We start from the raw sequence: 18022 nt of genomic DNA on the forward strand, positions 1-18022 counted from the left end.
CAGCAGCTCCTGTGTCTATTTCCATTCTCACGACTACATCATTAACATTTACATTTACGTAGTATGGTTTTTCAAAATCAATGCCAGAATTTATAATGTACAATTCAAGTGAGTCAGACCGTGAGTCAGACTCACGGTTACTGTTCTCAGAATCCACATTTAATGTTGGGGACTCTGGGGTGTTCACTGGCCAATTTGCGAGGTAGCGAGCCGCACCAGTGGCCATGTCTTGCGACATTCTCCAGCAGTCTCTGCTTTCTTTTTCGGTGTAGTTGAACAGCAAGCCTGCTGTGTGTGTCCTGTTTATCCGCAACCCTGACACTGTAAATTCTTAAAATAGCAGGAATCTGGAGCATGGCTCATTCCTGAACAACGAAAACAAGGGCTCCTCTTCACCATCAGTGCCGTCAGAAAACAAGGGCTCCTCTTCATCGGTGTTGTCTTTCCCTTTATAGCTTTTGTAGACACAGTTGGCCTTTGAGAAAACTGCTTTGTGCTTTTCTTTGTGCTTTCGTACATCTAGGCCATCTCCGTAGCAGCAGGCAGCGTTAGGTCCTTCGTAGAAGCAGCATTCAGCAACCTGTCTTTTAGTTCGGCACAAGCCAGCTGGTCTCGTAGAGCTTCCTCCAGAAATGTCCCAAAACGGCAATTTACCGATAGTTTCTTTAGCTGCGCCAGAAACTCAGCTACAGTTTCTCCTTCCAATTGGTCTGTGTATGAAAACGGTATCGCTCGGCGATAAAGTTCTTCTTTAGCATTTAAAACCCCTTCAGCACAGTCTTTAACGCATCAAACCCCTTTTTGCTAGGTTTGTCTGGAAACATAAGGTCGGTGAGCACGCCATGTGTCTTTCGGCCCACTGCCGTTAGAAAAACTGCCTTTTTTTTACCTTCATCTGTGATTTCATTAGCACAGAAGTACTGCTCAAGCCTATCAGGTACACTTGGAAACTTTCTTTATTTGGAAATCCTTGGCTTTTCCAATAGCAGCCATCCTTTTTCTCTTTTCTTATTTCTAACTGTGCTGAAACCTTTTCAGCAACATCCCATCCTCGCCTCCAATTTGTTGAGTCTTGTGGGTCCGGAAATAAGAGAGACCAGACAAAGAGAACCGTACAAAATAGAACGTTGTTTACTAGCAGTTACATACAGAACACACGAACACAGAACCCCTAAGAACCCTGGATCGCACACGCGCCTTCCTTTATATAGTGCAGCTAACACACGGCCTTACATGTGTTAACTAGCACTGGACCTTACACGTGTTAATATACTATTTTGTGTGTGCTGTGCACACGAACACTCTCTGCACCTGTAGTTATACATAACATTTTGTTGTTTTAGTTTTATGTGTCGCTTATTTTTCAGCATGTTCTTTTATTGTCAGCGCGAACATGTACCTCATTGCAGCAGTATTTGCAGCGCTATGCATCCTCTGCCTCACCTGACCCACGTCTGCCATTTTTTCTTTTTGTGTACTTCGAAACATTCATTTTCTTTTGAATATTCATAAACTGATGTTTTCTCCCAATTCCTCATCCACAAAAAATATTATATTTAGTTTTTTTTTTTCAATTTAATTTTTGATCCAAGCTAATAGTTACTACGCCCAGCAATTGCCACAATAATGCGACTTTGATTGGCCAACATAATCAGGTGATAATTTGTTTAGAGAACCACGTTTGAACGTTATTTGATCGTCCAATGTCTAAACATCTATGGTATCTTAGGATATAGTGTAGGGCTTTTTACAATACCAGTCAAAAAACAACAGCATTTTTATCAAAATATTGTATTTCCTTGAATATAGTATGGGAAAATATTGAATAATCGACATTAAATCGGGTATAAATCAATAAAAAGGACTCAAGGTCCTAGGGGGGGCGTCGTTATAATGAAGTTAGACTGTGTGTGTACATATACTATGCCTATAGAAAGTCTACAACCCCTTTCAAAATGTTCATCTTTTCTTGGAATTAAAACACATTAAAATAGTTTTTTTTTTCATTTATCTATACATCTTACCCACAACTTCCAGGTTTAAAAAAATATTCTAGAAATGTGTAGAACATTTATTAAAAATAAAAACTGAAATAGCTTGGTTGGATAATTGTCCACCCCTTGTAATAGCAATCCTAAATTAGCTCAGGTGTAACCAATCGCCTTCAAAATCACACACCAAGTTAAGTGGCCTCCACCTGTGTTAAATTGTAGTAATTCATATGATTTCAGGATACATTCAGCAGTTCCTGTAGGTTCCCTCTGTTGAGTAGTGCATTTCAAAGCAAAGACTGAACCATGAGCACCAAGGTGCTTTCAAAAGAATTCTGGGACAAAGTTGCTGAAAGGCACAGATCAGGGGATGGGTATAAAAAAAGGCCTTGAATATCACTTGGAGCACGGTCCAGACGATTATTAAGAAGTAGAAGGTGTATGGCACCACCAAGACCCTGCCTAGATCAGGCCGTCCCTCCAAATTGGATGACCAAGCAAGAAGGAGACTAATCAGAGAGGCTACTAAGAGGCCAATGGCAACTTTGCAAGAGCTACAGGCTTTTGTGGCCAAGACTGGTCAAAGTGTGCATGTAACAACAATATCCCAAGCACTTCACAAATCTGGCCTGTATGGTAGGGTCAAGAAGGAAGCCATTACTCGAGAAAGCCCACCTTGAATCCCGTTTGAAGTATGCAAAAAAAAAAAAAAAAAAAACACTCAGTAGATTCTGTAGCCATGTGGCCAAAAGTTTTGTGGTCTGACAAAACTAAAATGGAACTTTTTGGCCTAAATGCAAAGTGTTATGTTTGGCGCAAACCCAACACAGCGCATCATCCAAAGAAAGCCATCCCTACTATGAGAGCATAGTGGTGGCAGCATCATCTTATGGGGATGTTTCTCATCAGCAGGGACTGGGGCAATTGTCAGGATAGAAGGGCAAATGAATGGAGCAAAATACAGAGAAGTCCTTGAGGAAAACCTGCTGCCCTCTGCAAGAAAACTGAAACTGGGAAGGAAGTTCACCGTTCAGCATGACAACAACCCAAAGCACTCAGCCAAAGCTACACTGGAGTGCCTAAAGAACAAAAAGGTAAAAGTCCTTCAGTGGCCCAGTCAGAGCCCTGACCTAAATCCAATCGAAAATTTGTGGCATGACTTGAAGATTGCTGTCCATCAACGCTCCCCAAGGAACTTGACAGAGCTTGAACAGTTTTGTAAAGAAGAATGGTTAAGTATTACCAAATCTAGGTGTGCAAAGTTGGTAGAGACCTATCCTAACAAACTCACAGCTGTAATTGCTGCCAAAGGTGCTTTCACCAAGTATTAACTTAGGGGGGGTGGAGACTTATACAATTATGATTTTTCAGTTTTGTATTTTTATATATATATATATATATATATATATATATATATATATATATAAAACCTTTTTTCCCCCTTAACAGTGTGGAGTATGGTGTGTAGATAAGTGGGAAAAAAAATCCTCATTTAATGGAACAAGACATGAAACTGAGACACTGACACAACAAAATGTGAAAAAAGTTCAAGGGGGTGTAGACTTTCTATAGGCTCTGTATAAATATAATTGCGGCAATGATGTGTATTTCTGCGTTGTATGTTGCGTGTTGTGTGCTAATGTTGGGAGCCGCCTCTGCCACCTCCACCAGCAGAGGGTGAATGCCTGCTGGTATCACTTCCCCCACCAGCAGAGGATGAATGCCTGCTGGTATCACTTCCCCCACCATCACGAGTAGATGAGTTGGAGCTGCCTCTGCCTCCATCAGGGGGAAGAGGAGCAGGAGCTGCCCCTCCCTTCACCAGAAGGACCAGGACTGGAAGCTGGCACTTCTTCACGAGTTCATGAGAGTTTCACAAGCTGGTACCACTTGTGTTTAGTTCTCATGTAATCTTGCGGAAACTTTTAAACTTGATGGTTTCATATTTTTTATGAGACTTATTGCATTTTATAAAAGCAGGCAACAAAGTTGTCTTTCCCAAATATAACTAATATTCCCAAGTGTGTGTCTTAACTGCTGTACAAAATTATTGATCCGCTGATACAGCCTCCCTCTGGGGTTTAATGGGGACCAATGCGATTTCAATTAATCAAAGAAAGATCTTAAAATAAACTCCATTAAAAAGAGTTACCACCTCTGCAGCCCTCTGCACTTTTTTCAACTACTGTAGATATCTTTCTTTCATCACTTGGCACAGACTGCGATGCGTCTCGGACAGAGTTCTAGTCTGGATCTCTTCCCCTGTATTTGCTATTCCCAGCGTCTCACACTGCATTGAGAGATCGAGTTTTACTTTCTCATATAAATAGCTCTGCTTGCGGAAGAAACCGACAGTTGGAAATGCTTTTTTTAAAATGTCTTTCTTTTTTTAATAATGCAGCAGAACATCACAGCCTGTACAGACAAGGACAACATCTGAAAAAACAGAAACTGGAAACGACCTAATTGATTCAAAGCTGTGGCCGGCAAGGACGTTCGGATTCAAAGTTGTCTGGGCCAGTTTACATACCAGTGTTGACTTTATTGGTTGTGGTGAAGTTTCTGTTCTGCAATATGCATCTTGTTGAATGTTACCTTGCTTCACAGCACCCCCTGCTGGTATAGTTCAGTTGAAATTATTCAGGCGGTGCCAAGGACTGGAATGAACCAGAAAGAGGGTAAGCAGGTGCCGGTCCCGAAGCATTCCACTGTTCCGTTTAATAGGTTGCTCAGCCCTACTGTGACCATGGCTTGTTTAAGTCCAAGGAATATATGCCACTGGTCTAAAGCTTATAGAAAAAAAAAAAACAGTAATCATTATTTTGCTTTAAATCCTTGCCCAAAACAAGGTTTGGTGCAGCCTTGCAATCCTTTTAAACCAATCAGGAGTCTTAGCAATGGGATAGGGTAGTTTTATTTGAAGACCAATAAAATACCACTACCAACCTCATATTAAATGCACACTCCGGCACCATCTGAGAAATTGGGCCAGGACACCAGTGATTACCCTTATAGAGATAGGCCGGGCAACACTAATGTTGGCTGCTGTTGCTTCTCACCTTTATAGCAAGCCTCTTTGGGATGTTAATACTTGGTAGAAGTGCTCACATTGTACACAAATCTTACCCGTCACTGTTGCACACTGCCATCTTCAGTACACCACAAGTAATACACAAAGTCAAACCCTTTTAATACCACCTCAAAAGTGACTGAGCAAAAATTGTGACAGTAAGCGGCATTGTCTTATCTGGAGATCACCAATAACCAGGCAAAAAATAAATAAAATAACATTAGATAAACCAAGATTAGTGCTAATCCAGGTCTGTGAAACCAGCCTAAATACAACCATTGCCTTGTTTTCTTTTGGTACTTGAATTATACTGTAGTATGGCAGGTAATACATTACTTTAGAGCACTATTTATTAATTTTTTTAATTTAGTCATCACCAATGGTTTTTATCCTGGTTTTCGCCAAATTATTTTTGTATAAACCCCCCGGCAACGCGGGAAACAGAGGCTGAAACGTGTTGCTGCCAATCTGTCATTTTGCGCACTGCTGATCCACAGCAAAGCCACCAGACCTTTAGTGCCAGCGGACAACACAGATCTGAATGGCTCCCCTGCAGACCCGCAGGGGAGGTACCCTATCAGCCATAGTGGTCGCTGGTGCGCAGTGAACTGTGGATCGCCCTGCCGGCCTAAGCCCTCCCTAGTCGGGCGCCGCCCCCTATTAACCCCCGGTCATAGTCAGCAGCAACATTCGAAGCTGTGATCTCCAGGCTATAGGGTGCATCCTGCACTCCGTGCCGAGCGACTTTAATGGATGCGCCACAAGCAGTGTTTATTAATACACTTTCTATTCAATATACAGGGGACATACCCATTGAAGTGTTCTGTATGCCAGGGGGGACACGGTACTTTCACATTGTCTCCCCTAAACGACCCTGACAGAGCCATGTTTCCCAGACCAGGGGCTCAGTTCATTTAGGAACACTTATTGCATGCTTGAGGTTATTTCTAATGCAACACTGACGCCAGCTAGTGCCCGTGCTAACAGCATGTCCCATTATCCGACAGCAGCAGGTGATCGTAGAACAAAAATATAAAATTATAGAATGCACTTTATAATTTTTTTTTTTTTTTTTTTTTTTTTAAACTAAATAAATCTGTGCAAGATTTTTGCTAATATAGGGCTAGGATAGAAATAGGAGGCTTTGTGGTCCAGTCCAGTTCAAATCACGGCTCAGCCACTGGCTCACTGTGTGTGACTCTGAGCAAATCACTTACTTAATCTCCTTGTGGTCCATCCTTCGGATGACATGTTGAACTGAGGTCCTATTGGAAAGGACTGCACAGTTCACCGCCTAGTCTCCAAGTTGCTTCGTATAATAGTGTCTGCTAAATGACTTAATTATTCATATGTTTCTTCCCTCTACATCGATAAAATAAATCATACCACTCAGGCAGGTTTACATTGCGTTTGCAGTCAGGAACAGTGCACAACCGAGTGCAGTCATTAGAGAGCAGTTTCTCAAACTGCTGAGAAATGACACAATGTAATGAAAGCAGTGGCACTTCTACCAGTAAAGGTATGAACATCTCAATTTTAGCTGGGGGTCCTCAGTCAGAACGTCTGATGTCATGGGGGTTTTGGAGACCATGCTGAAAGCTCCAGTGTGCTATGGTACTTCATACATGAACAGATTTCAATGATGCTGCTAGTGAGATACAATATAGAAGAACATTGATTTTAAAGTAATGGGGTGTTGCTTTCTTCAGCAGGTCTTGCTCTATACTGCTCATGTGGCATAGGTCATCAACAGTGACAAAACAAAGACAGAAATGTAACTCAAAATTAATCATTTATTTTAATGATTTTGTTTAATAAGTCTACAAAGAAGGTAACAAATTTTTACTGTAGCGCAAAGCGCAATCTTACATGAAGCTTGAACACCCTTTATTTAGTGCAAATATACAATTAGATGTTGCCGAGGATTCTCTAATTATTATTATTACCTTTTGTACAATGTTAAATAGTAAAACAGCCTTCCTAATGACTTTAGCAGCCACTGACAGATCCAGAGACCCCCCCCCCCCCCCCCCCAAAAAAAAAAAACAGTAACAAGATATTGCAATACAAAAACACAACATAACTTAATGATAGCTCATTAGCATTAAGTGACAGTATTTTGTTTTTTCTTTTATTTATTTCCACAGGACAAGTTTTGATTTGAATTTTCTTTTTAGCTTGTTTTGGAATATTAAGCCAGTGCTTATAATACAAATGCTTTACCACTGAAAACTTGGGGTTTCCTTATAATGCATTGCATATCATTTCCAGCCACCAGCACTCTGCAGAAAGCATTCTTTACTGAAAGGCATATAGTAATAATAATAATAATATAATAATAATAATAATAATAATCCACATTATCAAGAATAGCAGAATCTGCATTCTAATGAAGTAGAATTGCAAATGCTCATTCTGAAACTCAGTAACATCCCTCCATTTACAAACAGCAAAGAACCAGGAAACTGACAGCATGCACAACCATCAAAAAACATGTTTTATTGCATATTCTTCTGCATTTCAGCCATTGTATTACTCTTTAAAAAGTAAAAACAAGTTATTTGATTTACCTAGTAGTTTAGATTTGCAGGTTAAACCCAAGTCTCTTACCTACAAGGAATGGCACTTGTGATTTTCTGTACTTAAATTAGCAAAAACACAAATAAAGTGGTTTGTGTGTTTGTTTGATTTGGAGGATTTTCACAGCTTTAAAAAAAAAAAAAAAAAAAAAAATCTGTTCTGTAATACTGTACTGATCTTTAGTATTTCTCTGGAAAGGGTATCGCTATCAAGAAAAAGCAATGATACAAGCAAAAAGTGGTGGAAACTCAAAAACAAACAAACAAACAAACAAACAAACATGCAAACACCCACATAGAAAGTGAACTATGATATTCTATTTTACACATACCCAGTTTCAAGTGATAGGCCCCTGAACCACCAGTATTAATGATTCACTGAAAGCAAGGTGCAAGATCGGAGGTTAGAAGGTTTGTATTGCCTACACCTTTGCAAACAAACCCAACAACTGTCGGTCATTACGTTATTGGTGTCCAATATTTTACTATAAAATCGCTTGCAGTATTAGGGGCTGTAAATAAAAATCTTTAATTGAAATACAGGCAGGTGGATATAGCTTCATGAAAGATTGTTCCAAGCTTTTAAAATGTGCCAGCATGAGATTGAATAACAGACATTTTGAATGAATTCTCAGCAGCCTCTGAGTTGATTACACAATACCTGGACTGAATACAACAAAGTCTTTCCTTACAACCCACAGCAGAACATATCCTACAATGCAATACAGAAAATGATCATACTTTTAGGATACAGCAGGCAAAATAAACAGATTGCTCGATCTATTAGCACTGGCCTGTTGAGAACGGGCTAGCCAGAGAATCTGTAGCATGCTTATTTGGAATAAATAATCCTCCAGTAACCGCATTGATTTGCATGCTTAGATATACGGCAAGTAAAAGAAAATGAATTCATGAATATACTTATAATGCATTCTGCTCTGGCATTGCTAAAAGCACAGTCTCCTGTGGGAGAATGTCCTGTTCTGTTTTGCATTTTGATAACCCTCGCACAAACGATAATTTGATAGGTGTATTCTGTGAAACACCAAGAACCCACTTTGCCTAAACAGGTGCTGATGCTTCCCCACTCAGTTTCCTACTCCTAAACACACTGAAGGAAAATATTAAAAGTGCTTTCTAAATCTAATAATCTACACAACATGCCATTTCAACCCTCAACAAACAACCCCAAGCAATGACTGAACCTCACCAGAAAAAAATATATATATTTTTATTCACACAAGCTTAAAGAGGAAGTAACAGGGTTACCCGACTCCACGTGTTACTGCAACTGTTTCAATAATGTGCCTGTAATTTCTCTTAACTTTCTACATTTATAACTTTAAAGTGTTTCAAAGCTATTTTCAAAATGTCTGCTCTAGTGCACTGATAGTGTAAGAACTGTTGCCCACATTGTCAAAACAGGTAACACAGCAATAACGATCCATGCTGTGGTATGGAACAGAAAAGTAAAGCACTTCTTTCCCCCCAAAATCAATCTTCCTGCAGTGATTTAGAGGACAGATCTCAAATACCAGTGCACCAGAGCGGCCATTTTGAAAAGGGCTTTGAAATTGGCTAAAGTTTTAAGTGGAAAAAGTTGTCAGGATGTTAACAATGAAAGGGAACATTACAGGTATGTTATTCAAAAATTATGAAAAATAGTGTTATACGTCCCAATGTGTTCCTACAAATTACATACATATAATTGTAGCAACACATTGGGATGTATAACACTTTTTCAGAACCCTGCTACTTACTCTCTAACTCACTTTTCCACCCCAAGCAACCTACAGGATAAATAGACACTACTGCACAATAACCCTCTGTCCACTCCACCACTCACCTTGACATACACATCGAACTAGCTTCTAAACTTCCTTCAACCTCAAATCAAATACCTTTTTCACACTGCTTAATTCCCTCCCCAAGGCTGCTGCGAATTCATTCAGAGTATACATGTAACTCAGGTTTTTGACACTTCAATTAGTTTTTTTTGCAGAAATCTGTGGAAACTGCTTCAGGAATCTTTTTTAATTTTCACAAGAGCAATGTTCGGAACCGAATTCTAATGTTGTATCGACAACCTGTTACTACCTGTATTGATAAAATCTGGATATGGTAAACTGTTCTAAACCCAATGTACTTTTTTTCTCAAAGAATGAATCTTTAATGCAAAAACACATAAAAAAACAAAAAAACAAGACTGGATTACGCCGTCTCATTTCACAAGTGAAAATGCTTTCCATACAATCTGTGCCGAGCTTCCTTCCAAGCCTATTTTCTAACACTGTGTGCTGTCCAGGTGTTCATCTGCTGTATCCTTGCATTCGGTTTCTAACTAGCATTGATCTACGCTTTACGACTAAGACGAGCATTGGCACTGAAACAAATCCCACCCCCTTATACCACAAACTAGTAACAACTCCTGATCATTTCATCAAGCCTCCTCCCCCCAAAGTACAAGCCCCAAGTGCTACTGCAAGTGCTTCAAATATTCCAGCCAAAATTAGAAAAAAAAAAGAAATAAAACAAAGTACAAGGCACTACAAATGCAGCAAGCATACTGGGGTCAGGGGGAAAGGAAGAGAAAAGTTATTCAAGTACATTAATTTAATCCATTTTACATTCACATTTATTTATCTAACAAAGAAAGTACAAAGAAATAAAAGTTAAAGTGTCTCCAATAAGTACTTTATATGGATAGAGCTAGCCTTATTTTTATTCCTTTTTTTAATAACCCTCTAAGTTGCACATTTTTATTAATTTTTTTAATGAATGTTGTCCAACAACATTTATATAATCACAGTGTTTCAACATCAAAAACTGATGGGTAAATACATGTCCGCACAGAACACTTATTTATTTAACTTATTTATTTAATATACATTTAAACCCAACTATTTATATAGGCCCCCTACTGCTGTCATGATTATAAAAGCTGTTGCCATTAGTAATATATAGATTTAAAGCTTAAATGACATCACAAGCAGCATCGGCAGAGGCTGACTGCTTTCATACACCATGCAGCTGATGGTCGTATGTGTGACAGAGGACTGAAACCACTTTACTGTAACTGACCTGCATCATAACCAGCACTAAGAATCACAACACCAGAGCCCAGCAAGTCTCTCCTCACCCCACACCCCAAGCCTGGAAGAAGCAGTGAAACCATTTGAAAAAGCAATTAATTCCAACTCTGACCCTCCTTCTCTGGTTTGCTTTCAAACACTTCCAGTCCCTTTTGAACACTTCCCCTGAACTTTACACCAGCTCGTTAAAAATGAAAAATGGCGCTAAACACAGTTTGTTAGGGAGATTTATTTTAACGCAACAAACTGCAAACCTGTTAGAGATCAGGCAATGAAATCCCGATCTCTACTGATCCAGCTTGTATCTAACCTACTGAATTAGCAGTGTCTGTCTGTATCCTTTTTACTGATCCAGTACTGGATCCATGGAGCAATAGTTAGTGTACTGACACCCATTTTCATTTCCTTAAATGCCTGATTGTTTTCATTCTGGACAAGGTGGTGGAGGAGGGAAGCAGGGATCGAGGAGTTTAGAATCTATCTGCATGTATTATCTGCGACTCAAAAAAATATTGAACTCTTAAGTAACCACACAGCCTTCAGCTTAAGATTCTAACCCAGGGCCGTCCGAAGTTGGCTCTTCCACTCCTGGTGTTTGTTCCAACCCTGTTCTAAATAGTTACAATTGAATCAATTAAGTCTCCATCCAGACCCTGAAATATTTAAACACGGAGTGGAATGGCCCTCCAGGACCGTGACTGGACAGCCCTGTTCTAACCCATACTGCTCTGATACAGAAATAACAGCCACCATCTTTGGCCACTAAATATTGCATCCTTCTGTCCATTTCATTTATTTATTCATTCACTTCTTTGTGAGAAACCTCAGGTTGGGAAGACCAAACGTGAGTAACCCCAGCTGTGTGTGTGTGTATGAGAGATTATATATATATATATATATATATATATATATATATATATATATATATATATATATATATATATATATATATATATATATATATATATATATATATATATATACAGACAGTATGAAAATCTTCCAGTCAAGTAGTGCTGGACGATTCTTGCTTCTTCCTCCCTCTCGCAGCATGGGGTAAAAAAAACAAACAAAAACAAAAACAGCAACGTTGATCACCCAGCTCGGTTTCTATAAGAAAGTTCCCATCACCTTCTTGTGCTGCACCTCTCCCCTCTCGGCCGGACTCCACCTGGTCCCTGGAGTGGGTTGGCTACGTCGTGCGAAGGTTTGGTCCAGTCGGATTGCTCATGTGAAAGCCCTGCAGCGAGCCCGTAGTGACCGGCTTGAACTGGCCCGGGGGCTGAGATGTGGCGAGGAGGCCCGTCTGCAACGTAGGGCCTGTAGAGCCAGTCCACTGCGTGCTGTAAGGAGCGGAGGGGAAGCTGTACTGGGGGGTTGGGCACAACGGGGTCTTCCCGTAGGGTCCCAAGGAAGTAGCGGAGGGGGCAGAGATGGGCGGGTGCCCACTCAGAGAAGATGTAATATTGGGGCACAGGTGCCCCGGGGCAGAGAACTTTCTTCCCATGCTGGTAGGCGGGATCACCTTGTATTGAAAAAGAAAGACAAAAAATAAAATAAATAAATAAAAATAAAATAAATAAAAGTGAACCATTTGATTTCCTAAGTCCAAGATTTTTTTTTGCCAAAAACAGACAAAATGCCCTGCCCACAGTCCTGCTTTTGAAGACCACTGAAAATAAATAACAAATGTTTAAATTAAAATATTTCTTAATGTCTTCAATATTTGTAGCTAACAAAATAATTCCCTTAAAATGTATACGTCATGCACATTCATTCACTTTATAAGTCTCAACTGTGCAGTTTTGAAAGAAGCACTACACTAAGGTTAAAGAAAACAGTTTGGAAGCCATGCCGTTAGTCTGTCTTAGTACTTCATGATTCATTTCACCTGGTGTAAAAAACTGTCCCCACCCCTTCACTAGCTTCGTTTCTGTCAATAACCAATCAGCTGCTTCCTCTATTGACTGGCATGCTTTCAGCCAGTAACATGCTTTGACCCTGAAGACACTACTGAGATAAAATAACTCAGGGAGTACAAGTGGAAACAGATTACCCAACACTAAGACACAGAAACTAAATTTCCTTTAACCCAAAACAATACGAGACACCATGTTTTAAAATTAAAATACATGTGCATTATAACAAATGTTTCTCTTAAAACTGCACATTCAAGATGTACAGTATGTAGCAAATAGAAGTGCAAAATTCAAGACTTATGTAATTATATTGTTATCTCCATTGAATGCTTAATTCGAGAGTTTTATTTTAATATTCCTAACTAACCAAACAACTTGAAACGGAAGTCCTGGCAGCTTTATAAAGTTAGCATTAAATACAATACGTGCAGCCCTGACAACAGAGGCTGGGTTCTTTTGCGGCTTCCTTACTTCACAGTAGTTGTGGCCCTGCTGCTGCTTGGAGCTCCGCTTGCCCTGCGACAGGTTCATGGCGTCGCGAGCCCAGTTATCCACCAGTTTGTGCAGGTCGTCTGTGAAGGTACCTTTCCGGGTGGAGGGCAGGGTGGCGGACTGTACTGGGGCCTGTCCTGGGGCCCCTCCGCTCACAGCGTTCGTGCTGCTTGTCCCTGGAAGAGACACAGAGCTCCATTAACTGCAGGCACTGATACAGCTTCTGACACAGTGACAATAACAGTGATTTGGAATAAAAGTGCACTTGCAGTGCTCGTAATGTGTATGAAACTGTCCCCTCCCCCGAAGCTCATTTTAATTACGCTGCATTTGAACCCAGGCCTCCAATACTGTACACTGTCGCTATTATGAATGGACCAGTTCAGGTTAGTTGTGATTGGTTCCATAATTAAAATGTCTGCTTTAAACTTTTTCATACTCTCTGAACTTAAATTTCATCCAAGAGTCTTTAAAGCAAACCTTAAAAGAAAATAAGCAAGTGTTTTGGCAAGTACAGATAGCCATGTTTTATTTTTTTTAATATAATTGTAAATTTTAAATGCTCTTTCAGTTACTTTCAAAAGGATGACCTGCACTGCAATGTACTTTGTGCAGGTCACAGACTCAACTTTCACCCAGGAAAATCGGAATATTATTCTATAGGTGGTACAGCATGCATTTCATTAGTGTGCTTCAGATTACAGGTCATATTCTACTGCACACAGGTCCACAGAAACCTTACAGCTCAGCCAAACAGTTTCCCTCAAGACAACTTGGAGACGCTAGTCAAGATCTGACCCTTTGATGCCTGTTGTACAGAATTGTACATTTATCATCTGCACACATTACCACAGTCCCTTACTAATCAAACATTATAGCTTAAATGAGTGGAGGTGGGCTTCGTAAAAAGTGTCTGATCTTAATTATTATTCAAATCAGTACGAATCCAATATTATTCAAGCTGGTTACAAGGTTTTAAATCATAATTTTTTTCAAAAATATTCAAGAGTGAATGATCCAACTATAAAGGTATATAAAAGTAGCAGACACTAACTTTCTGCCTCCTAACACTGCAGAAAGGATTGCAGTACACATCATAGGTAACCTCCCTGATGCTAGGTTTACTCGAGTAGAAACTTGTGTTGTAGTTTTTTTGTCGTTGGTTTGAGGACAGGGAGCTACCGAGACATAAATGCACTTTTAATAACCCAGCCATGGTCGCTCATTAAATGAAATTAAAAAGAACCTTTGGACTAACAATACTTTGGCACAATGAAGCAAATGACATGAGAATAAATAATATTGCAGTGAGTTGTGGAAAAGAATGGCAAAAGGAAGAATGAAAAGCAGCAATTGGTTAAAGCACAACCCTCGAGAAACCTCACTCAGTCCCACACTGACCCAACACCCATTTTGTAACTTTACAGACAATTAAAATATGTCCGTAAATGCATTTAAATGCATTCTTTTTGTTTTAACAGCAGCAGATTCAAAATCCTTTGCAGTATTACTTCAGGGAAACGGCTGCCCATACAAGCAGATGGGATTTCTGGACAAGCAGAGAAGTATTCCAGTGAAAGCACCATCGGGGATCTTGTTTGGAATCCCACAGGGAGAGATGCATTGGCCTTTGCTCTCCCACAGGGTTAGAGTGACACCTACGCCCCCAATGAGTCCAGACACAGGCTTCCCAGGCTGGGTGCTCGCCTCCAGGGTTCAGCAGCTTGGTACATAGAAGTGGGACGGAGTCGCCCTTTATCTTCAGCTCACCTGTAAAAACTCTACATGCAGTTTGACAGGATGGCTTCTGACAGATTGGGTTTTTGTTGCCAGTGAACTGGAGTGTGGTATTTTAAGAGCCGTGCAAATAGAACAGCCAGTAACATAAGGCCACATGCAACTCTGAATGATTGAAATCATTATATACTATAATCCTCTATCCTATTACTGACACCAAGGCCTCCAATAGTGTGCAAGCATAAAGAATGAGTTTAATCTAGTCTCTGTTTGGCACAAGCATGATGGAGCCCTGTTAAATAAAAAGTTCTTGCCAAAGCAGAAAAAAAAGACTTTGTGGATTAAAAAACAAAACTAACATATTATAAAAACACAGAGAAGCTATTTTAGCAACACTGGAAATGAAGTGTTCGATTCATTGATTTAATTGTAATACAATCGCATGCTTGGGATTATGTAAGAAGCATTGTGCAAGCCTGACTTTAACATTTAATAAAAGGTTTGCCTTGGCCCGGGGGCTATGCTTCAAAACAATGCCATGATGTATCTGCTAAACCCACAAGGTACTGAAGGGCAGCGCTTGCATCTTGCCCCACAATTTCTGGAAGCCAAGTCACTTCAAACAATTGATATAGCAGCTCCTTTAGAATGCCGGGGGATGCTGTTACACAGAGGGGCTTGTGGTTAAAACATTAATGTCTATATTTGTGTGTGGTGCTCTCACTTGGCAGGAGTGAAGAATGTAGTGGTAGACTAGCTTGTGTTTGAAGCACTCACATGCAGTGTGGAAGGCTGTGGGTTTGAATAACTCAATGGTTCGAGTGCTGTGCTGCAGTGTGGAATGTATGTCAAGCACTTACTTACTTACCGCTTGAGAAACCAGTCTGCCTTTATTAAACCAGGCTGTTAATGAATACTGTTTTAGCTTGCAGGGCCACTGTCAGTCCCTGTTCTTGTGAGGAAACCATTGCTATTCAATAAGGCTTTATAGACCATGTAAATGTTAAAGTCAGGTTGACATTGGAGTCAGGCTGGGCAGTGGGAGGGGGGGGAAGAGATGTTAAAATAAAAAAGAGATAATTACTACAGAGCTGGTTGCAGGGGCACACTTTTTTCACCATCTTCCCTGAAGCGTGAAGAGAATGTTGAATTGAAAAAGGTAGTTAATATCCAGTAATCCGTCTAGTTACTTTGATCTTTAACAGTACAGGAACATGCTGTGCTAGAATATGCTGACCTTACAGTAACACCCCTCAGAGACAGGGAGGAGAGTATCACAATGAGGATCTCAACCAGGGCTTAAGCTTCACATCCATGCACACAAACTCTTAGACAACGCTGTGTCAAATACTGGGGAGAGAATCTTTTTATTTTCGAATTGAGAATTTAACACAAAGATGGTTTTCTTAGAAATAGTGGCTGTATCTCCTTTTCAGGCCACTAATTTGAACAAATGTAAGGAACATATTAAAACAGAGATTCTATTTTGATAAAAAAAAACAAAAAAAAAAACAGTACAAACACAATGCTTGGACACAATTGAAATTGTGCCCACATATAAGTATGTTAATGTGGAAGTTAGCAGGATCAACTAATCTAATTTTAAAAATCTGTGTGTCAATTTACACTGGTGTACATAAATATTACCTACTATTTCCCCTGTAGTATTCTTAACAAAATATTTATGTTCCAACACATAACTGAATTGTCACGATCTAGATCTTAGACATATTTAACAATTGTTTTATCCACCAACTTAACCATTTTTGGATTGTTAAATGTGAATCAAATGCATTATTTCACATTGAAACATCTAGCGTTTTTTTTTCAATACATGTGAGAAATTTTAATAATTCAACCTTATTTTCAGGCTGCTGCTTCGCTTGCTGTTATTTCTACTTGTCATGCAAAAACAGTTCATCTTTCGGTCTTGTTAAACCAGGGAAATCGGTTCAAACAAACCCCAATTAGAAATTGAAATAAATGCGAGGGCAGTTTTGAGCCTGAAGGATGATGCCCGTTTTCTGCGACGCTATAAAGCGGTGCTTCAGATGTGAAACTGACCCAGGTGATACTAGCACACGTCCTGGTAATACACAGATATGACCAGCAGGACTTCTTGAGCAAAGCCTCCCGTGTTTTAAAACCTGCAAATTCTCCTCCAATGATGGTGGATGGAATGACAAACACTTCAGATAAATAACTAAAGCTAAGAGAGCTTTGCTTAAGAGGTCTGCTGTATTTGAACAAAAGAAAAGAAAACCCTGCAAAATAAGGCTGTGACAGCAATGTTTAATCACTGAAGAAGCAATACTATCAAACACTGCCCACTGCTTGGCCATACCCAGTGCATGCCATGCTTATTCACATACAGCAGCATTACTATCCACGTTTAATAAAGGCACATACCTTTTATATAATTAAGACTGCACTGCCTGGTGTTATTCAGCAGGCAGAATGTGTTAACACATGCTTTGAAAAATGGTGTTGTGTGTCTGAATATCTATGTACCTGCATGCTTAAATATTGCAGGTGTTTGTGTCTGCATGTCTATATGTACCTGCATGCTTAAATATATGGTTATTGTATATTCATGCATTCACAAAACGTCTCAGAAACCTAGTATCATACGAAGCGGACGTTAGTTTTCTCTTCGGATGGCAGTATGTAGTTGTCAGGCAGAAATAGAGACTGCAGGCAGGAAAGCTTTGCAGAACACTGGGCCAGATTGATCAAGGTCTTCACACCAGCATTTCAAGCATCAGTAGCTTTTAATTTAATTAAAAACATTTTTTAAGTTACAGAGCATCTTTTTATGACGTCTGTGCGTTTTTGTTATCAGCTTGTCTGTTTCGGTTGGGTCTTAAAGGAACCAAGTGATTCTGCTTTAATAACATGACTAGGTAGTCTATTTATCTCACAAATCTGCGTGAAGTAGTATCTCCTTCCCTCTATCCGAAGTCTATTTCCAATTCCTGTAATTTCCAGTTTATTTTCTCATTGGTCTGCCATAGACCTATAACACAGGCAAGACCGGCCAAAGTTTTAAAAGAGCCATCCAGTGATCTGGTACTTTGGATCAAGTGTCCTTTTCCTTTGCTGGTAATATACTGCTGTGCACTAGACGGCGCTGGCACTTAAT

General features: G+C 39.8%; 1 protein-coding gene across 11 annotated transcripts in view; it reads right to left on the reverse strand.

Annotated features, from left to right (window-relative positions):
• Positions 1-6840: 6840 nt before the first annotated feature.
• LOC121319542 (serine/threonine-protein kinase WNK1-like) overlaps positions 6841-18022 on the reverse strand; it is a 136222-nt gene continuing 125040 nt past the window's right edge. For 10 of the 11 annotated variants that reach the window (XM_041257092.1, XM_041257087.1, XM_041257090.1 and 7 more), the window contains 3 exons: positions 15965-16006; positions 13123-13319; positions 6841-12257 (listed from right to left, as the gene is read on the reverse strand). In XM_041257092.1, coding sequence (XP_041113026.1) covers positions 11925-12257; positions 13123-13319; positions 15965-16006 — 572 coding nt within the window. In that variant the 3' untranslated portion in view covers positions 6841-11924. The remainder of the gene's footprint in view (positions 12258-13122; positions 13320-15964; positions 16007-18022) is intronic. The other variant, XM_041257091.1, reaches the window with a different exon arrangement.

Source organism: Polyodon spathula, chromosome 8 (assembly GCF_017654505.1).
Source record: "Polyodon spathula isolate WHYD16114869_AA chromosome 8, ASM1765450v1, whole genome shotgun sequence".
In the NCBI taxonomy this organism is placed as follows: Eukaryota; Metazoa; Chordata; class Actinopteri; order Acipenseriformes; family Polyodontidae; genus Polyodon; species Polyodon spathula.